Source organism: Protopterus annectens, chromosome 4.part0, assembly GCF_019279795.1.
Source record: "Protopterus annectens isolate FY-2018-M chromosome 4.part0, PAN1.0, whole genome shotgun sequence".
Lineage (NCBI taxonomy): Eukaryota > Metazoa > Chordata > Ceratodontiformes > Protopteridae > Protopterus > Protopterus annectens.
In genome coordinates, this window is record NC_056733.1 from 342304696 (window position 1) to 342331993 (window position 27298).

The 27298-nt window shown below is 41.1% G+C and overlaps 1 protein-coding gene across 3 annotated transcripts in view; it reads left to right on the forward strand.

The window, feature by feature from the left end:
• The window catches only part of AIFM3 (apoptosis inducing factor mitochondria associated 3), a 667943-nt gene that overhangs the window by 391062 nt on the left and 249583 nt on the right, over positions 1 to 27298 (forward strand). For all 3 annotated transcript variants that reach the window (XM_044068314.1, XM_044068316.1, XM_044068315.1), the window contains 2 exons: positions 2307 to 2398; positions 9247 to 9377. In XM_044068314.1, coding sequence (XP_043924249.1) covers positions 2307 to 2398; positions 9247 to 9377 — 223 coding nt within the window. The remainder of the gene's footprint in view (positions 1 to 2306; positions 2399 to 9246; positions 9378 to 27298) is intronic.

A 27298-nucleotide genomic window follows, 5' to 3' on the forward strand; every position in this document is an offset into this window, starting at 1 on the left:
ACAGCCTTTTCAGTGGCAGACATACTGGCTTGTGACAGAGACAGGAAGGATTCTAGGTTCTTAATGTGATTGCATCTCTCACATATTGTGTTCCAAGTTGGTAGTAGTAAAGGTTTGTCTGTGTACATAAGGCAGTTGCTGCACTGTCTCAGGATGCCCATATCAACCAGACTAGCAGAAGAAACCATAGGAAATTGTCCATCCATGGTTGTCAGAATCTGTGGAAGAGAGGTCAGGGATAGTAGAATGGGTACTATCTGAGGAGAGTACCTATAGGTGTGAGTAGGGCTGGATAAAATCAATACAGTAGCTGCAGCCGAGGGCCTCACTTACACAGGAATGCTGGTAAGGGAATCAATGCAACTGAGATACCTTGCAAAGGGTTAAACAGCACAGTGCCAGTGCATGATGGGCAAACAAGCACAAACTCTGGGTTTTAAATACCACAAAAATGAAAGGAAAATAGAAACACTGGAATTGACCAATCAACCCTTGTTACTGAGTTCTTAGCTCATCACCATATGCCAGACCAGTTCCAACCAGTTCACTTACTCCCACAAAGTGCAGGCAGTTCCAGGCCAACACAAGATGGCATAGCAGGAAACACAGGAATCACACAAACAGATCTGGATACATCAAAACCTGTAACCAAACTATGCTAAAGATATTTAAACTCTGTTTAGGTCAATTTAACACAGGAGAACAGATACACATTTAAATATAACAGTGGCAAACTAGAGCAAACTGATTTAAATAAATTAACCAATTAACCAATAAAAAAGCTCAAAACTGAGCCCTGTTCCAGCAGTCTTCAATCAGAAAAGTTCTAACTGCACACTCCTGTCACTAGGGTGCAGGGGAACCCCTCTACAGCAAAAGATGGCCTGGATTAGTGCTCAAGTTATACAAACAGTTACCCGATTTAGCAGGTCTGAATCTAGTCTATGCTGCAGCAAACAAGGCACACCAATTTCAGAAAGAAACAGTTCAGATAAGCAGTCACAATAATCCTTCAACCAGAAATTCCCAGCTCAGAAGGGGAGAATCTTCTCTCTCCTACCACAAGAGTGTAGCCCACAAACCTTTTTAATGTAGACTGAGCTTGGAAAGTCATTTGTTGCTTCACCTCTACTGAATCTGAAAGATGAAGCATGAGTTTGTAAGTTTAGTGTTTGATGTGCGTAATTATATGTGGTCGTCTTACTTTAAATTATAATACAGTTGTTATTCAACTCAGTGTACAAAACTAATGTAAAGATAGGTTAGGCAAGTTAATGTTTAGCGAAGTGACAACCAGAGAAAGAATTTTACTTGGAAATAATAAAATCTGTTTTAAATGGGAAATAAATAGAAGAGCTACTTATGTAGTGGGGGCAGGTGAGTAGGGTACCATAAGCTGCTGTGTATAATGATGAAAAAAAGATGGGATATATGATTATGGAGGGTTAATACAAGTACCAGTGGAAAGGAGAAAATATGATTTGGTATGTATAACGGTTGAGCAAGTATCATAAAATCATATTGCAGAGAAGCTGAACTTGATTTTAGAGGGGCAGAAGAATGTTTGTAATATTTAATACAGCAAGCAGGTCTAAAACACTGGTACAAAGACTGGAGATGGTGTTGAAGTACCTTGAATTCCTTATGAAGGGAATTTAACTAAAGAGTGGTTCTCTGATTTGGGGCATGATGTTCTATACTTTCAGTGCCATGTAATTGCAAAGAAACCCTCAATATAGGACAACAAAAAATGTGGTGTGCATAAGTCTTGTTGTTTTCATTTGAACACAAAATGCATCATCACCAGGCTTCACCCTTATAGGAGCAAAAAAATTAAAGCGCATTCTATTCATTTGAGAGACATTAGCCTTCGGATTTTCCTTCACTTTCTTGGAAAACAAACCTGAAATTAATCTCTTGTTTACTCCATGTATTTAGTCCAATCCCTATTTTAACTGACCAGTTTCAGAACTACTTTACAAGTATCTGTTTCCTTGCTTTAGGAGTTTAAAAAGAAGTCCATTACATATGTGGGTATTGTGGGACAGCATTGTTTTCATCTTCTGATGTAAAACAAAGAACAAGTGGAAATAATTTGTTTCAGCTTGGGTAATGCATGTGGTGATATATGTTCAAAGGGTGCCTTGTACTTGATTAGAATTCAGTGCCATGTTACTAGTTGGATCTAAAATATTTTTCTCTATTAGTGTTAGAAATGTATTTTTTAACTGTGTTACAAGTATTAGAGAGTTTTTCTAACTGATTACAAGCATTTCCACTGGTAATAAGCTATTCACTTTTTGCAGGTTGTGTCTGTGGACATAAAGAACAAGACTGCTATGATGAAAGACGGGTTCAAACTGGAGTTCAACAGGCTTCTTGTAGCTACTGGAAGTAGGTAGGTGATGCCTTCAGTTACTGCCCCTTACCAGACCAGATATTTTCATTTTTTTTCCCATGCTGCATTATTGAAAAGCTATCCCTTACGTATGCATAATGACAGTAACAGAGAAACTTGCCCACATGGTCAGCCCTTTTAATTCGGGTCTATATCACATCATCGAATCACTAATAATCGCACACCTCTTTGCTGAAGAACTATTCAGTGAAAGAACTATTTATCGATGGAAACTTTTCAGTGAAAACTTTCCTAGGCAAATTTATGGTAGTCTGCCCTAGTGACTGAAGACAAAAACAAAAAACTTACCTACGCCCCCCACAGCCCCAAACTAAATATACCAACTCTGAGCTTGCACTATAGTGGGGAAAAGGGCAAATTCCAGATGGTGGCCAACTATCGCTTTGCCCTAGGAAAGTTTTTGCTGAAAAGTTTCTTTGATGAGTAGTTGTTTCATTGATTAGTTCTTTGACAAAGAAGTGTTCAATTATTAGTGATACGATGATGTGATAGAGACCCTTTTAATTCATCTATTACCAGGCTGCTGCCCCTCCTGTAATCACTTCTCTCCTCTCCACTCTGTTTTTCATACCTTATTAAAAATGTTGTTGGACCTTAAGCTCACCAGACATGCTGACAGCATGTACCATTCACCCAACATTTTTTCTTTGAAGATGTTTTTTATTTGTCAACTTCAGTCCATTAGCTTTGCCTCCACAACAGCGATCTGTCCTTCTACCAGTTGATTGACTCTTATAGTCAAGCACATCCTTCTCTGTTCTTTCTGAGACTGGGCAAAGCAGTTTCAGAAGCTATTGACAGTACCACTACTTCAGTCCTGTCACATATGTGTGGCTTCCCCTTGCATTTTCTAGTTGCTTTGTCTCCCTTTCCTGAAAAGGTTTCAGAACTGTGCACCTGTCATCTGACTAGAGACCTGTTAAACTGTAGGATTAATATTTTCCTTCTTAAATTAAAATCTTTTTTTACCTATTATTTAGCTTGCTTTCCTTACAGTTTTCTCATTACAAACTTGTTGGTGCATTTCAGCAGTGGCTAGGTCTCCTAGATATTTCTAGTTTCATAGTGCCTAGCTTAACATTTTTTTCACATTGTTCGTTATATTCACTTTTAGTTCTGGTTTTGTGATGCTTAGCTGTTATGTATGGTGTATACACAGGTTTGCCGTTAACTGACACTGGTTCATAGGTTCATAGATTAATACTAGACTAACTGCCCTTGTGAGCCATTTTAAGCCTAGCTAATTATCCCCTGTGAGATTCAAACCCTGTACCTTGTGTTTGTAAGGCAAACACCTTAACCATTAGGCCACCCTCCCAACCCCTGGCTGTCTTTTGTTGCATTCTGATTTTATCCTGACACATTCTGTACATATGAACCTGCCATGTTGTTTTTTCTTTCTTCTGTGATATGTCTTGTTTCTGTCATGTGGTTTGCCTGTTTTACAGGATCTCTTGCATTACCTAGCAAAGCAGTTTGACTTTTTGCATTTTTGCAGAATCCTTACCTTAGCTGGACGTTGCCCTTTATGTATGCTATATATATATATATATATGTATATATATATATATATATATATGTATGTATGTTTGTATGCATTTTTTGCATTTATTTTCATTCTGATGACAGAGATGGCCCTAATGGGCTGAGAGAATTTTCAGATGGAATAAGGAAAAGTGCAAAAAAATCTGTATAAATATACAAAATTAGCAGTTTGTACATGCAATTTAGTAAATTCAATAAGTGAACAAAGAAAAGTAATGCAGAATAGGTCATATAGTAAGAAATGACAAGTTCTTGAAAAAATAGAAATAGATATGGAATGTAAAAACAGAAGTAGGTGAGTTAAGTGGAGAAATTATGGAAAGTACTAATAATGATATAAGAAGGGGTGGATAGTAATGTATGGTATGCTGGGGGAGTCGAATATCCAGGATAATATAGCATGGTCAAAACAGGTGATCATTTCGATGTTGAAGACTAGGAGAGGATATTAGGTAAGAAGTAATAGGGGTGTGAAAGAGATAAGGAAAGTAAGGATGCGATGGGGTACTACATCATCGAAGTCATATGTGTGGGAGAAGGCAAACAAGGAGAAAGCGATTGTGTGGGCACAGAAACACTAATCTTGACAGTTAATGATCATAAGCAGGAGATGTTGGGCGATGGCACATCTGGAAAATGATGGGTGGGTGTAATTTGCAAGAGTTTTTGAAAGTTGTGAAGTTACTGATTTCACATAGTTCTTGAGGCAGGGAGTTCCACATAGTAGCTAAGAAATAGTCACGAGTGCAGTTATCTACTTTGGAGGATGTTCAGGTAATATCTAGGAGATTTTAATGCCAGGTCTTAAGGGTTTGCCAGCTTTCTATTGGGTTAGTAAGGAGGATAGAGAGAGATGTATCCAGTTGTATAACAGCTTATGAATAAATATAAGATGTATGCAATTTAGACTGCTTAAGAGTGAGAGACAGCCTCTTTTGTTAGTATGTGGACTATCTGAAATCTATGCTGTAAACGTTGTTTTTTAGTAGGTAAATTCCAATTTGTGGAAGAGTATTCAGTTTACATTGCTGACACGTGAGCTACCAAAGAGAAGTTTAGGAATAATTTATTCTGTAGCCAAGGTTATCCTTGAAATATATCCAGTTAGACTACCCCGGTCAACAAATGTAAAATGAAAAAATAAAATAAGGTTCTCAGTCTTTTGTGAATATTTTAAACTATGCTGTTCACATGTCAGTGAAACTAGGCTTACTGTCAATTGTGACACCCGAGTGCTTCTACTGGTCCACTACCTGAATTAGGATATGGTTTATAAAAATGGAAAGGGCAAAGTCACATGCGAGTTTTAGGACAAAAACATGAGTGTTGTTTTATTTTCCTTAATAATCAGTTTTCAATCTTGTAGCCATGATATTAGTGTGTGGATAGATATTTGCATGCATATGGCACTTTCCGCCAGGTCAAGTGAATTACAAGTGGCGGTGCAGTCATCAGCATATTGCAGCAATATCATGTCATTTGTATGCGGATGCATGTCATTAGTAAACATAGGCCATAGTAGTGGACCAGTGATACTATCTTGAAGTCCATCAATGTTGGTTTTGATTTTGAAAGATACAGACAAGTTCCAGCACTATTGACTGACTTCTGTAAGATTTAATTACTGTATGACTTCATCAAAAGCTTTTCAGTTTGTAACCAGTGCTGCAGTGAGTTTTCTCATTTTGCTTTTAAGGACAATAAAGTTAGTTAATTTGATTAAGGCTGTATGAGTGCTGTGACCAGGGTGAAGCTTCTTTGAGTATTACAAAGTATATTTTCTGAAGTTAGTTAGTCAAATAGTTGAGAATGAACTACTCTTTCTAATATGTTAGAGAAGATGCTTAGAATATAAGTGGATATATAATTTTCAGTGTTCTGTTTATCTCTCCCTTTAAATAAGGGGGGTAAGTTCTTATCCTTTCCAAATGGATGAAGATTCCTTCCTGAAGGCTTTGATTTAACAGTATTGTTAGGTAGTAAGCAGTGTGTCCAGATATTCATTATACGTAAGTGTAAATTGGTGGGACTTTATCCATTGATAGTGAGCCATGAAATTTAATTTTGTGAAGTAATTATTTGATTTATTTAACTGTTAATAACTTGAAGTTAAAAGCTGTTGAGGTAGTTGAGTTTAGCGAGCAGAAAATGATGAGTCTCAGTTGCTGTAGGGGAGTATTTATCAATGATTGATTTAAAGAGATCGAGAACTGGATCAACAGCAGTTTAGCCATTAGAAATCGATCTAGATAGTTGTTTTGGTATTTTTGCTTTCCATGTTATTCTACTACAAAGAATGTTTCAGAAGCCTGTTGAGTTGTTTCTTTTTCTATGTTGCATTTAGGTGCACTAATTTTCTCTGTCCAGATAAACTGGTTGCTGACATTTGCTTCTTATGAATTGTCTGTTTCTATGATCTTCATCTAGGAGTCCCTGAGCTTTATGAGATCTGTGATAGGGCTTCCTACAAACAGGAGTTAGTTTTTATTCTGACCATTTTTGGTGCAGCATATTTGTCTTTGATATATACAAGGGTGTGGTTGAAAAATCAACAGCCAGGTCTAATGGGTCACTATACTGAACATGTAATGGACATTCCTCCCACCAAAGCTTCTCATCATCATTTCCCAAGAGATGAAACAAGTTTTGCCTCATTATTCTCCCCTCCTTCCCCGTTTGTCTCATCTGTGTGCACAAACTCATAACCAAACGAGTAATCTGGGTCACATTCAAGGTTTCATTCCTCTACGGTATGGAGTTATCTGTCTTTAATTTACTTTATTGGATTTAATCGTCCATCCTCTCCACTCTATTCCTACGGTGGCAGTTTTGAGGGCAACATGTGAGACTGATGAAAATCAGAATGACATTTTGATCAAACTGTGTAATTCATCATGCACTGGCATGTCATCTACTAGAGTAGCAAATCACCTTTGTCAAAATGAGTGACACTTTTGCTTTTATTTCCTTTCAGTGTTAGCATTCTTTATTTAAATGTCATTGGTGACCTTAATGGAAGCTATGGGGCAGAGCCTCCACATGGGGGAGAAGGTATAAACATTTGTGTGGTGTATTTGTGTATGTGGCATTGAGTGGATGGTATGTATGTATGCATGCAGGTGTGCTTAGTTTCAAGATTCATTATGGAAAATTACTTTTGATAAGCTTCAATGACACTTTCCTGGATGAGTTGTTTCAGATCTGTCATGTATGCTTAGGCTGAAGGAAATGCCATGAACATAACACAATTTACTAGTTTTGTTAGCTTTCTCTTCATCATATTGACTTTGTCTGATACCAGTGACTTGGAACAGCATGTTGCATTAATAAAATTATGAACAAGCAGCAAAACTACCTTTGCAATTCATAGGTTGGTACTAGGCTATCAGCACTAGGGCCTATACAAGCCTAGCCATAACAATTCCCTGGCTATTTCTTCCCACAATATTTACTTCCCTGGACCCCTGTCTAGCAGGGTGACTGACGTGATCCCCGGGGTGAATTTCCTATCTCCCATCCAATCATCAAGGTTCCTTTTGAAGAGGGCCAAAGGCCAAAGAGGCACTCTGATTGACATGTATGGGCAGTCTATTCCAGAGTCTGGTGAATCTCTGGGTCAGGAACCTATCCCTCCAGCATGTTTTGTTCTTTGTGATGACAAGGTTTAGATCCCTGGAGCATGTGGCTCTGAGGGATCGGGACTGAGATTTTTTTAAGTGTAGCATGTCCAACAGCTCTGGGTTTGACATGGCCTTGTATGTTGAGCAGAGATCGCCTCTGAGTAGATAATATGCAAAAGAGTATAGCTGGAGTTTTTTTAGATGGTCAGCATAAGGTATCTGCTTTAGGCCTGTGATTCTTTTAGTGAGGTATTTCTGCGACCTTTCCAGTTGTTGCAGATGTCTTGAGAGGTACATACCAAACAGGGCATTGTATTCTATAATGGGTCTAATGAGGGATGAGTACAGTGGGACCATGATCTCCTTTTTTCTGGATGAAAAGCCCTTAGTGATGAGGTGTGCCACATAGAAGGATTTCCTGACTGTTGTGGCAATGTGGTTATCAAAGGTGAGACCATTGTCCACCTGTGTACCTAAGTCTCTTATCACACTTTTAGTGTTTATTGTACTGCCACCTATGTGGTAATTCATGGGTACATGTTTTTTCCCAAAGGGGATAAGTATACATTTCTTGGCAGTACACCACCTTTGGTTAATGCAATGAAATTCAAGGTCCTAGCACCCCAGGGACTAGTTATATGTAGCTGTGAGCATGGGAGTACACAGTACAGCAACACTGCTTGTTGTTGTGTCTTTCGGCTTTTCCCGGTTAGGGGTCACCACAGCGGAACTCTGGTCCGCTAATGATTGGCAGTAGATTTTTACGTGTCGAGTTGCCGGCCCTGACTATTAATGTATAAAAGTCTGCATCTGTCATCCCATTTATATCTGCTAACTAATTTCATTGGGGTTCTATGGCTGAACAATGAACTGACACTCAATCAGCAATGCTGATCCAGGTCATTCTTGAGTGCAGTTTGATATTTTTAAAATATGCTGAAACATTCTTATAGGTTTATAGGCTGCTGCAATATGCAATTGCTTGGGAAGATTATTTGCAACCTAGGCACCACAGTTTCTACTACTAACTGTTCCTTTTCATGAAGTTTTGTGGGGCAAGATCAGAGATGTATTTGTCGATATTCATCTACTCATCCAGGTTGTGTCTGAAGACGGTGAAGTAAATATTTTATTTAATATGAAGGGGGAGTCTGTTTCAGTGAAGGGGAATTCTTTTAATGAGGTACGTAAGCAGTCTGTACTAGAAAGAGAATAGAGAGAGTTTTAAGGAGCTCTGTATTCATAACAGAACTCAGGCCTTTGATTATTTCTATGAGTAAACAATTTGCTGGGATCTGTCCGTCAGCCAGTTTGCTATCCACTGAGTAACATAAGGCTTTGTTTTTTGATTGGTAGGCCTGTCTGTGATGTTTCAGCGACTTTTTCTTCTTATATATTTTGTGTTGTTTTTATGGGTGTTTTGACTTATTCATGGCAAAAAATAAATACATTTACTTCCTAATTATGAATAAATAAATGAAACATTACTATAATTTGTCATTAAAAACACTTACAGTAATCAAAAGAATAAACCTGATCTACTTATTATAAACTAATCATAAATTATAAGTATGTTTTGTTATATGCAAGGAAGAGCTGGACATTGTTTTTCTGAGCTTAATTATTCATGTTTGTAATATGATTTTTTCCTCCCATTTTCAGTCCAAAATACCTCAGTTGTAAAGGGAATGACCTAGAAAATGTTTTTTGTGTTCGAACACCAGAGGACGCCAACCATATTCTGAAGGCAGCAAGTAACAGGAATGCAGTGATTGTTGGAGCATCATTCACAGGTTGGCTTTTATACTCCTCACTATTAGCCTGTATGCCAGGATAGCATGACACCATAATATATGACTAACTTCTATGGTGTATAGATAAAGCTTCTTCTGACACAAAACCAAGCTTTTCTTCCTCCCCATATATTGCATACATGACAAATTATAGCAGCCATATACTGAAAACCTGTTACAACTTAACCAGTGTTAACAGTATGTCATTTTGCACAGTTGCTTAATTACAGTTTACTGACAATATATTTATTTTTAATTAATTTACAGAATATGCAGCATGGAAGGTAGACAAATGCATGGTCTGTCCTTGTTAATGAACCTATATTGAAACAATTGCTTACCTCTTGACATAAAATAAATATAAAAATAAAAACGGGTGTTTTTTGTAATTTTATGTTATTATATGTGAATCTTCTATTGTGAATGAAAGTCTGTCCTCTTGCAAGGCTGTCATACTGTTGGTGTGACATCAGGATAGCAGCTGTACCAGGAATTATTGGATACATTGTAATATAGAGGGACTGCTAAACACTCAAAATGAAAATAACACATTTTAGAGCCTTTTTCACTTAACTCCAAGATGAAGTTACATTGGAGTTTATGTGAAGGGGGTTGCGTAGGGGCCAAATAAGTGTGCTTCTCAGAATGTGTGATTTTTGACCATAGCAGACCACAGTCTTCTCGACTAAACTGTGTCTATTAAGACTCACCGTATGACTCTAAAAAGATATGTTGTTGTGTCTTTTGGCTTTTCCCGGTTAGGGGTTGCCACAGTGGAACTCCTGTCTGCTAATGATTGGCAGTAGATTTTTACATGCCGAGTTGCTGGCCCTGACGCACAACGTTCAATGAAGGTACGCCCATTCACGCATGTCTCCACACAGAAGACGCTCTAGCTGAGAATCGAACAGGACAACGTCTTGCTGTGAGGCGACAATGCTACCACAGCACCACCACCGCAGTATAAAAAAATTGTTTATGACCATAACACTTGTATGATGATTTGCTGACTGTGAGGTCATGTTGAAAAACACATAGCTTGATTAGTGTTTTATTTTTTCCCTGAAAAAAGTGTAACCAAAGCAACTGTAAACTAATTCTTGCTGATACAAATGTATAATTATAATTATCAGCATTTTGTGCCACATTATTACAGAATATTTTTTCACTCTGCTGATTTTGTGAATCTAAAAGTAAAGTCTGCAGATTTCCTTCACTGTTAAATGTATAATGTAATGATTATACAACTGTGTATATTGCACATGAATACAACCTCTATTATATGTAAATGTGGATTATATTGTAATTCTTTCATTAATCGAAAAGTGATGCTTGTATGCATATATCCATCACCGTTAAGGGTATAATGAAATGAGAATGAAACTGTATTTTGTAAGTTGCAATGTGAATGCAAGCCTGTACATTGTCCCCTGGATTCTGCAAGCCTTGCATGGCATGCAGGATTAGTGTAGGAGCTCCAGCAGGCAATATGTCTGCCATGCGATCTAGGAATAGCCTGTAGGGGCATGCACGAGCGCTCCTGCATTAGTCCTGCATGGACTCAGCAAATTACCCCATTTGCAGGAGAAATCCATGCAAATGAGGTGAATTTGCAATCCAGGAAGGTGGAAACCAACCGTGCAGGACTAGTGTAATCTGCAGAAATGTACTCTGCCAGTATGGAGTACATTTCTGCAAATTCCAAAACGGAGCTATGACAGCTCCAAATAAAGGGTAGATATAATTTAGAAAGCATGCCAATGGCCAAGTATAAGGCTGTTGGCATGGAAAACAGATGAAAAAAAACTAAAAAATCAACTTTTTTTTTTTTTTTTTGCCGATCTCAGCTGTTTAATCGTAGGACAGCGGTGTGCAAACAGGATCCGGCTAAAAATAAAACAAACTTCCTAAAATAAGCATTCTAACCAAAATCACTATTCTGCCATATTATAGTCAATGGCAGGCAGAAGACAACATGGCCAATGAGAAGTTATTGCTAAGGGGGAGGTTCAGTGTGAGACATGTAACTATGCATTAGCAGGCAATCCTATGCAAATGAGGGGAATTATAGTGAATTTCAGATTTCCCCAGCATGCTAGTCAGCTCCCAACAGTGTAAGAGAGAAATAACTTGGTGCAAGCCTAGGAGTTAGCTGATATCATAGGGGGTGTGTGTATCAGGCATACTGTAACCAGATTGGAGCCCTGTGGCTCCGGTTTGCTCCTACCTTAGCACAGCTAGGCAAGGGGGTGTGTCTGAGTCTGCCTAGCACTCTTTACATTGCCTAAATGGGTGTGTGTCTCTCGCACTGGGATTTAAAGAAAAAAAAAGTAAACCGGGAAATAGCAGCTCTGTGCACATTTAAGCACTATGTTTGTGCAGCGCACCCCTGGGCTTAAACAGGAAGGCAATGGGAAGGTAAAACAGTAGTAGGAAGTTAATCAAGGAGAACTAGCATAGCTGGCAAGTGAAATGTATCAGAATCAGCCAGTTACACAGGCAGCAGACCAGCCCAGCCCAGAACACTACTATAAACTATGCAAACACCTTCCCCTCTGGTTTTTCCCATACTCTACACCACCGGTGTATACAAGCGGGGAACTTTTAACAAACAAAAGTACAAAATGATAGGAGCTGCAGCAGGCATCATACAAAAACATGTGCAAGAGGCTGAGGGTGGTGAGAATGTGAATGCTGTTGACCAACCCACAGTGATGAGACGGAGAAAACTGTACAGACCCAGGGTAACCTACCAGTGGCTAAATGAGCTGGAGATAGTGGAGCGCTATAGGGTGGACAGCGACCTCCTACAGCAAATTGATGAGCTGTGCCAGCCACGCCTAACACACCGAACTGACAGAGGGGAACCCATCCCAGTGGATACCAAGGTATGTGTAGGCCTAGGAGTACTAGCCACATGTACATCCCAAAGCTCTAATGGGGATATCATGGGGATCAGCATCCAGAGTATTCCACCTGTTCCTGGATGCCATGTCAGCACATGCCAGTGAGCACGTATATTTCCTCAACACCCATGAGGTGTTGGCCAGCAATATGTGTCTCTTCCACCAAATATCAGAATACCCTGAGGTAGTGGGTGCTATATACTGCATGCACGTAAGCATCAAAGCACCACCCGGTGATCTGGGTAGGGTCTACATCAACCGCAAGGGCTTCCCTCCATCCACTGCCAGGTTGTGTGTGATGCCCAGGGCATTATAATGAATGTGTGTGCTGGCTGCCCTGGATTCCCACATCTGGCATCTGATGCAGCTGTACCAGAGATTTGTCATTGGGAACATCCCTTACGGTCACCTAGTGGGGGATGCAGGTTACACACTGGAGCTGTGGCTGATGACACCCATCAGAAATGCACACACACCCGAACAAGAATGCCATAATGAGGCACACTCGCAGACCAGATTTATAATAGAGCATGTGTTTGCGATGCTCAAGTCACAGTTCCGGTGCCTGGACACATCCGGTGGAGCCTTGCAGTACTGAAAAGCTACATGTACTCAAATTGTTATGGTATGTGCCATGCTACACAATATGATCCTGTAGAAACAGCTGCAGCAGGAACAGCACAGGGCAGGGCCACACAGCCCCCCACCAATGGCAAAGCCTGCACAGGCACAGAGTGACTCAGAGAAGGAACAACCTGAGCCTGCCCCAGTAGGCAGATGGAGGCTTGCCCAGTATGCCCTGGCCTTGGCAAAGAGGCAATGCATAGCACATACACTGACACAGTAGGGACCCAGAGAATGACATCTCTCTCTGAATCGCACATACAGTAAAAGGGATGCCAAACATGACACTACCTGTGCTCAACCATGTATAGGGAGTGTACTATGTGCATCTGACATAGGCAGCCCTCCAGCACCATCCTCAATACTGGCACACCCACAAGGTAAGTCAATCAACCTACCAATTGCTGAATGGAGTAGAATGTGTCATTACCTGTATCTATGGTATGGATGTGAGCATGCAAGAGAATCAGGTGGCTGAATGGTATGGCAGCAGATAGTAGACACCCATAGTGGCACCATGACATCTGTAACAAATACTGGAGTCACCATAGTAGCCAGTACTACACAGGATGACAAAACCCACTGCAGGAAATGTGCTGGGCAACATGTGTGTCCATATGACTCACACATGCCAGTCAGGGATGTTTACATACCCGACAACAGTCTCAGCCAGCAGGACAGGTGAAGACAAACACAAACAGAGGCTGTGCTATGGCCTCTGAATGATGCTATGAGTAACCTCCCCCCAGGCCTACATAGACAGACTACAGCAGGTTAGGCAGTGGGATGTTAGTTCTGAAGGGTAGGAAGTCAGACATTAATATGTAGGGCAACCAACGCTAAGACCTGTAGTACGCTGATATGCCTCTAGTCAGCATGATAGGTTAGAATACAGAATGAAATGAAGTACCTGACATACCAGTACAGTCATAGCAAATGTGTACAAGTGCCAGGTGTGCCCCCCAACTATGTAGACATGTAGAAACAGTAAGGTGTGCCCCCCGCCAATCATGTGTAGAAATGTAGAAACAGTCAGGTGTGTCCCCTAATCCTGTGTCAAACTGTGGTAACAGTCAAGTGTGCCCCCCCCAATCCTGTGTAGAAATTTAGTAAGTCAGGTGTGCCCACCCCCCACTCCTGTGTAGAAATGTAGTAACAGTCAGGTGTGCCCCCCCACTCCTGTGTAGAAATGTAGAAACAATCAGGTGTGTCCTCCCACAATCCTATGTAGAAATGTAGTAAGTTTCAGGTGTGCCCCCCACGCCTATGTAGACCTGTGGAAACAGTCAGGTGTGCCCCTTCCCCCAATCCAGTGTAGAAATGTAGTAACAGTCAGGTGTGCCCCCCCCCCCCAATCCTGTATAGAAATGTAGTAACATGTATGAGTAAGTATAATACGAGTGGAGCACAGATGCCCAGAGGTGGCCAAGGTAGCAGGATAGGTTATAGCATATGCACAATATGCAGGTCTGTGTGTGTTAGGATGGTGTGTGTTTCATATTGTGTGAGAGTGGTCAGTGTGTATGCATGTTGAGGTAACACCTGGTGGCCATTTCCCACTACTGCTGATGACAGGGACAAGCCCTCACAACTGCAGTACCAAAGACAATCCCCACCAGTATAACACATGCTAGCAGTAAGCCATTGTAAATGAATGGTGGTAATGTGTGTCGCCTTCTGAAAGACTGACATGGCATGGCTGTCGGGCTAGATATACAAGCAGTACACAGGGGAAAGTACCCCAGACATACAGTATATATTGTGTCACTATGAAATGGAGACACCCTTGGAATTTTACATACAAGTATACATCACAGTAACTGGTCCTGTAGTAGGGGATACCAAACACTTGCAGATCACAAAGGAGGTAGGACTGATGTATTGGGAAACAGCTGATGTACAAGTGCCAGGTGTGCCCCCCAACTATGTAGACATGTAGAAACAGTAAGGTGTGCCCCCCCAATCATGTGTAGAAATGTAGAAACAGTCAGGTGTGTCCCCCCAATCCTGTGTCAAACTGTGGTAACAGTCAAGTGTGCCCCCCCAGTCCTGTGTAGAAATGTAGTAAGTCAGGTGTGCCCCCCCCCACTCCTGTGGCACAGTGGTGCAGCAGTTAACATTGTCACCTCACAGCAAGAGGTTCTCCGGTTCGATTCTCGGCTGGGGTGCCTTCTGTGTGGAGTTTGCATGTTCTCCCTGTGTTCGCATGGCTTTCCTCCGGGTACTCCGGTTTCCTCCCACATTCCAAAGACATGTGTCTGGAGCATTTCTCCCCGGGCCTCCACTGAAAACGGGCTCTGTGGAACCTAGTCGGACATTCCCGGTCAACAAATGTTAAATAAAAAAAATAAATAAAAATGTAAATGCACATGCCAGCATAACTGGAATGCCCCATGCATATCTGTGAGTCAGATGCAAGTAGTGTCCATAGCACGCATGCACCCAGCTCATGCAAACACCACCCACAGGTACCTCTCTGGTCATATCCCTGCTGTGGGGAATGGGTACAGTAAGACCCCACCTGCATATCGCAAAAGCGGAAGAATGCAGCATGCGGTGCAGGTGTCCCATGCGGGTGTGTCCCTAGCTGTAGGTAACACCCTGGCAGCATCCACATCACCTGATCAAGACTGATAGAAGGTATTGGCATGAACACCTATCACACCTATCCTGTCACCCCAGGGGAATATACTGTATAGTAGTCTTAGACTGTAGGACTGACAGAATGCAACTGCCTGCCACATATGGCCCGCAGCAACACCTAATGCCCCACAGGCTTCTGCAAAGGCCTGTGTCTCACACGTACTGCCAATGCATGTTATGTCATGGACACCCAAATAACAACATAACACACTCCACATAAGTCCATATGCAAGGCCATGTGGACAAACCACAGTAACATGTCCACCATGTCCCACTGCATGAACTGCGGACCAACACTAACACACACCTGTGATGGGGTGATACCCTTAGGGAAAGTGTCAGAGAATGTATGCATAATGTATAGAAGAGGTTAGAATAACAGAGGGGGGGTGGGAGAATGGGTAGCAAGGAATGTGCAGGACCCAACACACAGCTGTGTGCACACATTATCCCTGGCTGCAAACAAAAAAATGGGTGGCTACACACATGCCCATATACCACAATAGGGTTAATGTCCTGACCCATGGCCCCTGCCTATGGGTAACCTGTGTGAATCTGTACAGCTGTGAGGCATTGCCACAACACGATAAGGTCATACTGTCATGTCGATGGGCGTACAAGTATGGGATCCTCTGCCAGCACTGTATCAAGGTGCTGAACTGGATACACAGACCCAGCACCAAGTGTCTGCAGCTCTCCCTCCAGAATGGCATAACTTACCATGAATAAGTAGGTGTCTGCCCACAATACTGGGCACAGCTGCAGTCACCCTTGTCCCCCAAGGCATTACTGTGAGCAAGAATGTCCACCTGACAGTACATGAGGACAGAAAAGATCACTGTGTATAGCAGTACACATGTCTGAATATCTCTGCTAACAGCAGTCCCATGCAGCTGAAGCAGCACAGACACAATCACCTACAGTACACAATATCCCCTGCACAGTTTGTCCCTATATTGCCAAATGATAGACAGATACTCTGCAGAAACAGTATGCTACCTGTAGGTGTACAACACAAAGGTCTGAACTGCAGTACAAACTACCTGGAATTGATCCACACATTCAGTACAGAAGGGTATACTGGGTATTCTCACACACTTAGAGAAATGAAGGCAATGTCAGTCAACAACATACTGAAAGGTCTTACTGGGCATGTTCACACACTTAAACAAATGAAGCCCATGTCTGCAAACAACAGTGGACCAGACATATCTGGCAGTTGCAGATGTTAGTGCAGATACTCCTCAGTATGCACCACTCATGCTTTGCACTCACAGTGGATAAGAATACAGGCATATATCCAAGGACAACACACTATAAAAAGCCAAAAGTAGACATACATAGATGTGTGGAAGAGAGTGACTGTGACAAGGGGCAATCCATTATGAGGCCTGTCTCACCCAGCACACAGCCAAATGGCTACAATCACATGAAGTTCAGATGTCACTCACTGTGGACATTACCCTCTGGTATCTGTCAGGATTACAGACTATTTGGTGCAAGTGATAGCTGTGCAACATGACTGTACAAGGAAGTAGTCATCTAGCAGCTGTATACACGTACCTGTGGAATATAACCCTGAGTGTACCCGCATGTGGTGTGTCAACCTCTAGATGAATGGGTTATGGCCCATGCACACACACTGCCCTCCCCACAGCCCTACTATGACAAGCCTGCTGAGGTCATCCACTTTGAAATACACCCTTGGGAAAGGTGTTGGTCAGTAATCCCTGTGACGCGTCCTATAACTGCGTACTGCTGTAGTGTGATAAACTAGTTAGGTAGGCATTCTAATCCCAGACATGGCAACTGTGTGTGTGTCTCTGTCTGTGTAGAGAGTAATGCTTTTTAGGCTAGTCACACTCACTACAATTCAAGTGCCCTACTTTGGCAAGGCTGCTGATGTCATACACTGTGAAATACACCTTTCAGAAAGTTGTTGCCCAGTAATCTCCAGGGCGCGTCCTATAACTGCGTACTGCTGTAGTGTGATGAACTAGTTAGGAGTTCTAATCCCAGACATGGCAAGAGTGTGTGTGAGTGTGTGTGTGTGTGTGTGTGTGTGTGTGTGTGAGTGTGTGTGTGTGTGTGTGTGTGTCTGTCTGTCTGTTTCTGTCTGTGTAGGGAGCAATGCATTTTATGCCATTTACACACACTACAATTCAAATGCTCTACCTTAGCAATCCTGCTGATGTCATTCACTGTGAAGTACACCTTTGGGGAAAGAGTACTCCATGAATCCCTGTGGCATGTCCTATAACAGCTTCATGCTGTAGTGTGATATAGGACTCTGGTAGGGGTTTTATTCCCACACATGGCAGTTGTGGATGTTTATTTGTGTGCCTATGTCTGTATAGGGAGCAATGCATTTTAGGCTAGTCACACTCACTACAATTCAAATGCCCTACTTTGGCAATCCTTCTGATGTCATTCACTGTGAAATACACCTTTGGGGAAAGAGTACTCCAGTAATCCCCATGACATGTCCTATAATGGGTCTACCTGATAACACTGACACGCCAAAACACCAACAACGAAATAACCGACATGAAAAAAACGACAAAAAAAAGAAAGTTCAAAAACATGAAACTTCACATGCCCGACAAACCAAAATCCCGACAATCAACAAAACAAATACCTTTCCCAAAAAACACACACACAACACAAGGACACCAAAAACCTTACAAACCTACACTAAACCTTACATACACAACTATCTATGCACTAACCTTAACCCAAACCCTAACCCTAAGGTCCGTCACTATCGCACACTTACCTTACCCGCACCCTAACCCTAACTCACTTAATCCGCCCCTAACCCTTAACTCTGTCACTATCACACACTTACCTTACCTGCACCCTAACCCTAACTCACTTAATCTGCCTCTAACTCTCAAGTCCGTCACTATCGCACACTTACTTTACCCGCACCCTAACCCTAACTCACTTAACCTGCCCCTAAACCTAAAGTCCGTCACTATCACACACTTACCTGGCCCACAGCCTTACCCTAATGTCCATCACTATCATACACTTACCTTACCCACATCCTGACCCTAACGCCTGTCCCTATCGCACACTTACCTTAACTTGTCGGTGTTCTCAGCGTCGGGATTCACAACTGTCGGTCTTCTCTGTTGTTGTTCTTCCGGTTCGGTGTTCTCGTCGGCATTATGCACTTTCAGCATTTTCAGGTAGACCCCCTACAACAGCTTCATGCTGTAGTGTGAAATAGGACTCTGGTGGGGGTTCTAGTCCCACACATGGCAGTTGTGGATGTTTTTGTGTGCGTCTGTGTAGGGAGCAATGCATTTAAGGCTAGTCACACTCACTACAATTTAAATGCCCTACTTTGGTAATCCTGCTGATGTCATTCACTGTGAAATACGTATAATCCACAAAACGAAGCAGCTTTTCAGGCAAGACAATAAAGCCCTGAGCAGGGCAAGCTTAGAAAATTGTGAAAAAAAAACCCATGGACGGCTCAGCACACTTCAGTTCACTTTATAGCTCAGAATAATGCTCCACTATACGTTTTCGTTTTAAAAATCACTTCCTCAGATGTGGGTTGTTCAAACTACTAGTTCTTTTATACCATTCACTTAATTACATTGATTAGATTAATGAACTAATTGAAAGGTTAATTTAGTTTAAAACCAAAACTTTTCTTGTTGTATCTCTGTGTTGTCACAATTAAAACACATTTAATATTACAGTGTTTGATGGATGAATAAATATGTATGAAGAAAAATGTTTTAAATAAAAATCCTTAAAGCAAAAGAAGAGATAGAAAATGTTATTGAATATATTAATATCAGTGCTAATTTTCTTGAATTTACTTACAAAATAAATTATGAGAAGTTTGAGTACTTGGATATAGAAATATACAAGGAAAACTCACATTTTAATTCCAGGGTGTATAGAAAGAGTACCTATTTTAACTCTTATTTGCACTTTGAAAGTGCTCACCCTTTGTACTCCAAGAAAAATATAGTTAAAGGACAATATATTAGGGCCTGCAGGATGACGTCCAGAGACGAAAACTTTGAAATGGTAAAAAGGTTACTAAGGAAAATGTTTAGGATGAAGAAATACCCAGATGATATGATAGACAAAACTGAGACAGAAGTGACAGAAAGGAGACCAAATGACTTTAAGCCAATATTAGGATTACCAGTATTTGATATGGTAGGTCCAGTAAAAAAGGCAAATGACAATTTTGGTAGTGCACTCATCTTGGAGTATAATGCTTGTGCAAAAATGGTAAGACGAACTACAGATACGGAATGGAATACATTTTTATCATTTACTGACTTAGAGAAACTAAAGAATGAAAAGCAAAGTGTAGTTCATAAGAATTCAAGTAATTTAAAACTTTTATTGGAAAATGGTACAAACCAAGAAGTTCAGAGACGGAGAAAAAGGAAGGGAATGTTTAAATGTGGACATTGTCAACAGTGTGCATACATTAGCAATGCAGAAAGTGTGTATTTGGAAAGCAGGGGAATTACCCTGGAAGGCAAGGATTTTAATAATTGTGACTCCTTTGGGCTTGTATATTTAGGGAAATGTCAAACCTGTGAAGCATTCTATACAGGGGAGACAGAACGCAAGCTCAGGAGAAGGGTATACGAACATATGTATGACCTAGAAACAAACAGACTAATGCATTGTACAAACACAAACAAAGCTGTGAAAATGCATACTATACATTTTTGTGATAGAAAGGGTGGAAAAGAGTGGCAGAGGGGGTTTATGGGAGGAATGTTTGGAGTACAGAGAATTATGGCGGCAGATAAGTTTGGAGGCCAATAAGCCACCGGGTCTCAATGAACATATCTCCATAGCCCTATTATTAAAATTGAGAGTGGCAAAACTGTGATATGCATTTGCACTTTATGTGGAATTTTATCATGTTTTTACCCATGTTTTCCAATAGTTACAGTTGGTCTTTAAGCTTTTTTGTATTTGTATTTTTATTAAAAAGTTGGGTTTGCAATATGTTATGACCCCAAGTGTTACACTCATTTATCAAAGGTATTGAATTTATTTTCCCTTATATTTTTCTGTTTTTAACATTCTTTTAACTGAGTGAGGCTATACAATTTGCCTTTGGCTTACAATGCAGTTTTTATAATACCTGCAATTTCAGAATTTATCCACTAGATGGAGGATCAAGTTCATTTAAAGCAAATGATTCAAGTTGGTGATTTTAACCATTGAATCCTACTAAATGTGTTTCTAATAGTATTCTAACTTTATAATTTATTCTTTGTAGTCAAGTGTTTTAAGGATTTTTATTTAAAACATATTTTTATTCATACATATTTAATCCTTCATCAAACATTGTAATATTAAATGTGTTTTAACTGTGGCAATACAGAGAGATACAACAAGAAAAGTTTTTGGTTTTAAACTAAATTAACCTTTCAATTAATTCATTAACCTAATCAATGTAATTAAGAGAATGGTATTAAAGCACTAGTAGTTTGACCAGCCCACATCTGAAGAAGTGATTTTTAAAACAAAAACGTATGGTGAAGCGTTATTCTGTGGAACAAAGTGAAGTGAAGTGTGCTGAGCCGTCCGTGTTTTTTTTCACAATTTTCTAAGTTTGCCCTGCTCAGGGCTTTGTTGTTTTGCCTGAAAAGCTGCCTCGTGTTGTGGATTACAAGTTTTATTTGGAAGCTGCTGTGAATTTTGTTTTTTCACTGTGAAATACACCTTTGGGGAAGGAGTACTCCAGTAATCCTGGTGGCGCATCCTATAACAGCTTCATGTAGTGTGATATAGAACTCTGGTAGGGGTTCTATTCCCACACATGGCAGTTGTGGATGTGTTTGTGTGTGTCTGTCTGTGTAGGGAGCAATGAATTTTAGGCTAATCACACTCACTACAATTCAAATACCCTACTTTGGCCCTCCTGCTGATGTAGTTCACTGTGAAATACACCTTTGGGGAAGGAGTACTCCAACAATCTCTGTGGCGTGTCCTATGACTGTGTAGTGCTGTAGTGTAGTAAACTAGTTAGGTGGGAGTTCTAATCTGAGACATGACAGGTGTGTGTGTGTTTGTCTGTGTTTGTCATTCGTATCCTGTGTGGAGGTGGATGTGAGTGTGTAACAACTGGACTCAATGTGGAGCGGGTTTTGCATATTTCTTATATGTTGGCCCTAGTATACATCACAGTGTCCACCGTACATGGATAACAGATGTGAAATAGCCAAGAGACTGGGGTGCAAATCCATACCCCTACATGTGACATCATGGTCAGCCGAACAGAGTTAGCAACCCTTGTATTACCCAGAGAACACACTCAACCCATGTCTCATACATACACACACACACACACACACACACACACACACCCTAGCCTAGGCAACAGCTGCTATGTTGGTAGTACCCTGCATATTGCCCACTGATAGTAACCATGGTGTGATTGCAATGGGCTACAGAGGGCATGGCACCCTGTCCATCAGTCCAATAGGCACTTACCTGCCAACAGTGCAACCTCCCTATATTACCCACTGGACACCTGCAAAACCTGTGGTGCCATCAAATATGAGTAGAAACCAAAGCCAGCAACAAGTGAGCCATGTGGTAAATAGTAGTTTATTAGAAAACTACTTAGACTTCATTACAAGCTTATAAAAAACAGACCGGTTTCGGCCAATATTGATCCTGGCCTTCTTCAGTGTATAATACACTGAAGAAGGCCAGGATCAATATTGGCCGAAACCGGTCTGTTTTTTATAAGCTTGTAATGAAGTCTAAGTAGTTTTCTAATAAACTACTATTTACCACATGGCTCACTTGTTGCTGGCTTTGGTTTCTACTTTTTAGTCTGGATTTTTGCCGTGCAACTCCCTACGTGCAGGGGAACTCTGTTTTGAATACACGTTGCCATCAAATATGACCCACAAAGGACATACCATGCCCAAAAAACATGGCCTGTATGGACAGATGCCACTGACACCAGGGAATACCGGTATAATGCTATCAATGTAGGTGCACGGTCAACCTGCTGTCCATTAACAGTTCCCGCCACATGAGGCCAGGACTGGCAGATCTGATGATAACAATCTGTGCACACAACATCGGCTAGACACCCCAGGTACAGTTCCACATGTCACTGTACATGCATGTGGGAGTTGTGCACATCCCAGACATTGTCCATGTCATGGACTAAGGAACACATACATGGCAAGCAATGCACAGCATTGGCCACACGCAATAGTTACCCAGGTGACTGGATGGTAAATACAATACCCACCTGTGTGGGCAAATCCAGACACTATACCCCCAAGCCACACTGTAGACCATTGTCATGTGGCCTGATACCAAGGTATACCCATCACCTAGCCTTGTATAGCCGTCTGGCACAGTCAACCACTACACACCCATGAAGCAATGCACCCATGCATGTCAGTACTGGCACCCTGTGTGTGTGTTGTATGATGCCTATGGCCACGTTCACACTCACTACAACCCCCATTGGCAAACTGAAGCATGTTGTCTGATGTCAGACACCTCCACATACCCTTTTCCCATATAACCTTTGTATGACCCCTGTGGTGCATGTGATACCTGCACAGTACTGTGTTGTGGCAATCTCACTAGTGATGAGTTGTATTCCTGGCCCTGTCAAGTGTGTTAATGTGTGTGCGTCCCTGTGAGATTGTGACTGTGTTGATGCTGACACCTGTTCATGGGGACAGCCACATGTACTACACCTACCGTATAGCTACCATATCACTGTTGCAGATGTCAGTCACCATCACCTATCAGTTTGGAGGGCTTCTCAACATGTAACCTATGTGGCACATCTAATAACTGCATAGACATGTGATAGCACTACATAGTCATCAGGGGTTTAATACCCTGTACTGGTAGGTGTGTGACACAAACATGCTTATGTTTTACTCTCTCACCCCTCCCTGACTTATCTTTGTCTCTGTCTGCCTCTCTCACTCCCTCTCTGGTGGATGTGGAGACTGACACCTGCTTTGCTTAGGCAGTAGTATGTATATTTTAAGTAATGCTCATAATCAGCTGATGGCCTCTGTATGAATTGCAGCCCTCCTCTAGCTGATTGCATGTGGAACAGCTGTGTTAACATTCCCATAGCCAATTGCATGGTAACACACTCCAATATCTAGGAACATTATTTTAGTGTTGGGCCTTTTCATTCACTGTGAGCAGGAACTCGATCTGTTTGGCAAGCATCATCACAGATGGACTGGGGATTTACCTCTAACAACATACACTGTGGAAACAGGCCAACACACAGGAGGTGGATGTGCCTAACCTGACTGCAGAATGGAGTAATTTTGGTTTAACAGGGTGTGTGTAGATATGGCTGTCTTACATGTTTTAATACCTGTCATGTCAGTGCTATGTTTATGAGGAAACACCCATCTGTAGGGTCATCTGCAGACTGAGCAGTGTGTGGTGCCTTTTGTTTCATGTGTTACCCACAGAGCACCTATCTGTGAAATGCAGAAGGTAGTGTGAGGATTGCAGTCTGTAGATGATGACAGCCGTGAGAGTTACTGACTTCATAGCCCTCATAGAACATATGTTGCAACAAACCCGTTACAACAGTAAATGTATGAGGTTATTGCAGCAACATGTCAATATTGGCCCTGTGTTTGTGCCTCCAGCCACAACTCTGTCACCCTTTGTTACATATGTCATGCAGTAAGAGGTGCATATATGCTGTAGACCATATTTAGTAACATCATATCTGATAAGCCAGTGAGATATCAAACTGCTATACATGTTATGTATAGTAGGGGTTATATTTGATGGCATAACCTGGACATTATGTGGTTGTGTGTACAGCACTGAGGTCTGTGTACTTATGGTGGTTGTCAGCAGTGTGTGTATTGTTAATATGTACCTAGGCCTGTGTACAGACTGTGGTAGATGTCATTGATCTTGATCATGGTTCTGGTCTATCTGATGTTACATGCTGCTCCACTGTATGTTACCTTATTGGCTTGCATGTTTGTAGGGCCACACACATGTCCCATACCACAGACAGGCATCAGACCACACTGTGTAGTGGGCCAATATATGTAGGATTAGAGTGTGAGTGGCACATATGAGGATGGTGTTGAACAGATAGTCCATATACTGTAATATTATGGTAGCATACCATATGTGACTGTGGCTTGTTCATATTGGTTGTGGTTATGCACTTTCACACAGGTGTCTGTTACTCTGTGCTGTGACATGCCTGTAGAGCCTGCTATATATGCAGGTACATGTGTATTCCCCCATAAGAAATGTTGGCCAGTGTTGAGCCAGTATGCCTGTAGCTTGCACAGTGCTTTGTTACATGCCTAGCAGCTTAGTGTACTTATCCAGTGAGATGTCATGTCCAGATACTTGTCAGATGTAGTGCTGCTGGGCCACCATAACAGTCATGTATGTCAGACAAAGCAGTGGGATGCACTACAAATGTATGTCAATAACTAGTAAGTAGTATGTGGCCATGGCACCTCTGTACCAGCAGTAATTATGTGTCAGGACAGACAGGGGTGTGTGAATGCATAACCTATGGGGGCAAATGTATACCAATAGGTATGTGTTATATCCATCTACATGGCTGTTAACATCCACATTGTCAGGCTTGGTCCACATGTCTTGCACTAAGGGGTTCTGTGTATACCTCTGGACTGTCCAGAGTTTGTCAGACTGTCCACATATATTGGGCAATATCTCTGCTGTAGTCCACAGGAGCATTACTGTGCTAGCAATGGTACTGTACTATGATGTCCTTAGGATGCCTGTCAGCCAATGGCACACATGTTAAATGCAAATGTGACCTCCCACCCACACCATGTCTGTGAAGACAGTCCCTATTACAGTATCAGTAGTCTACAAATATACCTGCAATACATACCTGGCATCCTCTTCCACTAAGAAGTTGGGACTATAGGGGCTGAGGTAGGGCTCCACTCCATGTTCAGGACATATGGTGAGTATATATATATATATATATATATATATATATATATATATATATATATATAAACATTCTCCAGATATCTTTATAGGTATATACACATATAGATATTGACATACATAGATGGATATTTATATGTTCATAGATATACATATAAACACTCAGAAATATACATATACAGAGCAATATATGTCTACGCATATACAGATAGAGATATATATGCACATATATGTATGGATATCTACATATATATTGACAGTACTAGGAATATCAGAATAGATATGTATGCACATATAGTTAGAGATATCTACGTGTATACCAACATAACTAGGCATATCTGTACTCATAGGATGTGCATACATATATAGCTATATATACATATATCTATATATACATATATATATATATATATATATATATATATATATATATATATATATATATATATATATATATATATATATATATACACACAATATATATGTACATATGAAGATATGTACACATGGCAATATATATTTTGCACTATACAGATGTGTATACAGACACATTTATGGGTAAACATGTGTATGTACATGTAGAGATATATAAACCTATGATATGTATGCAACCATATTCCTGTCATGAGTAAACTTCACGGTTGTGTATACCCTCCCAGATGTATCTCACCATATGTATCTGCTGTGTGTACATTATGATAAAACAACATATGTGATGCAACAGTCATATTAATATCAAGGCCTACACAATTTAGGAACTAAAGGCAATTGTTCAATACTACTCACTATGTGTATTGACAGCTATATTGGTAAAACAACAGCTGTCTTCACAGTGGTCATGGCATAGTGGTTAAGTGTTGTGACTTCAGTGTATGGGGTCCTGGGTTCAAGACCTGCAAGGGCTGTTCATTTTGTTGCTGGATACAGAGTGGTTATGGCATTTAGTGTATCATGGCAGTACTACTGTTGACAGTGCTAACCCAGGCAAGAATAGAGTGCTAAATGTAGTACTGACAACAGGCACACCTGCGAGCATAGCTGGACACTGAGGCCTCCCTGTTGTATCCCTGGTGTGTGAGCTGTGTCACAGTATATACTCTTTACTGGGTAATGAACCGTCATGTGGAATGTAACTGTAGACTACAGTCTGTACAGCACATGTTAGTGAGGGCTTTTGCCATGTAATTATGGCATACATATTGTCGTCAGATGTCTATCTGTCAACACACTCATTCTATTGCATAGCTACTTGCCAAGCTGATGTCAGTCCCTGTACAGATGTGGAGATGGCAGGTATTCAGCTGGGATATGTATAGGCAACCTAAACTTGATTGTCACTGACATGTCTGCCCAACTGTGTAAGAACTGGCACATATAGGAGATGTCACCCTGTACGCACCACATGCCACGGGTACCTCCACTATACTATCACAGTCAACAGAACATGCTTGGGTAAAGTTCTCCATCACAGACACTAACCATGTGTTGTAATGCATGTTGCATGCATGTCAACTTGATCACCTCAGTGGCCATGTGCAGGAGGCACATGGAGGATTGGCTGATGCATGTCATTCTCACCCTGAGGGTCACCACAGTAGTGTCTGTCGATAGATTGCCTGCTGCCACCTGGCAGGTGCCAGGATACCACTGTACACACAACCCCTACACAACCCATCTCCCCTTGGACAATAACTAGGTACACAGCTATGACCACCTGCAGTGATGCACCCCTGTACTGACACATGTGTATGTGTGCATGACTGAGTATAACAGTGT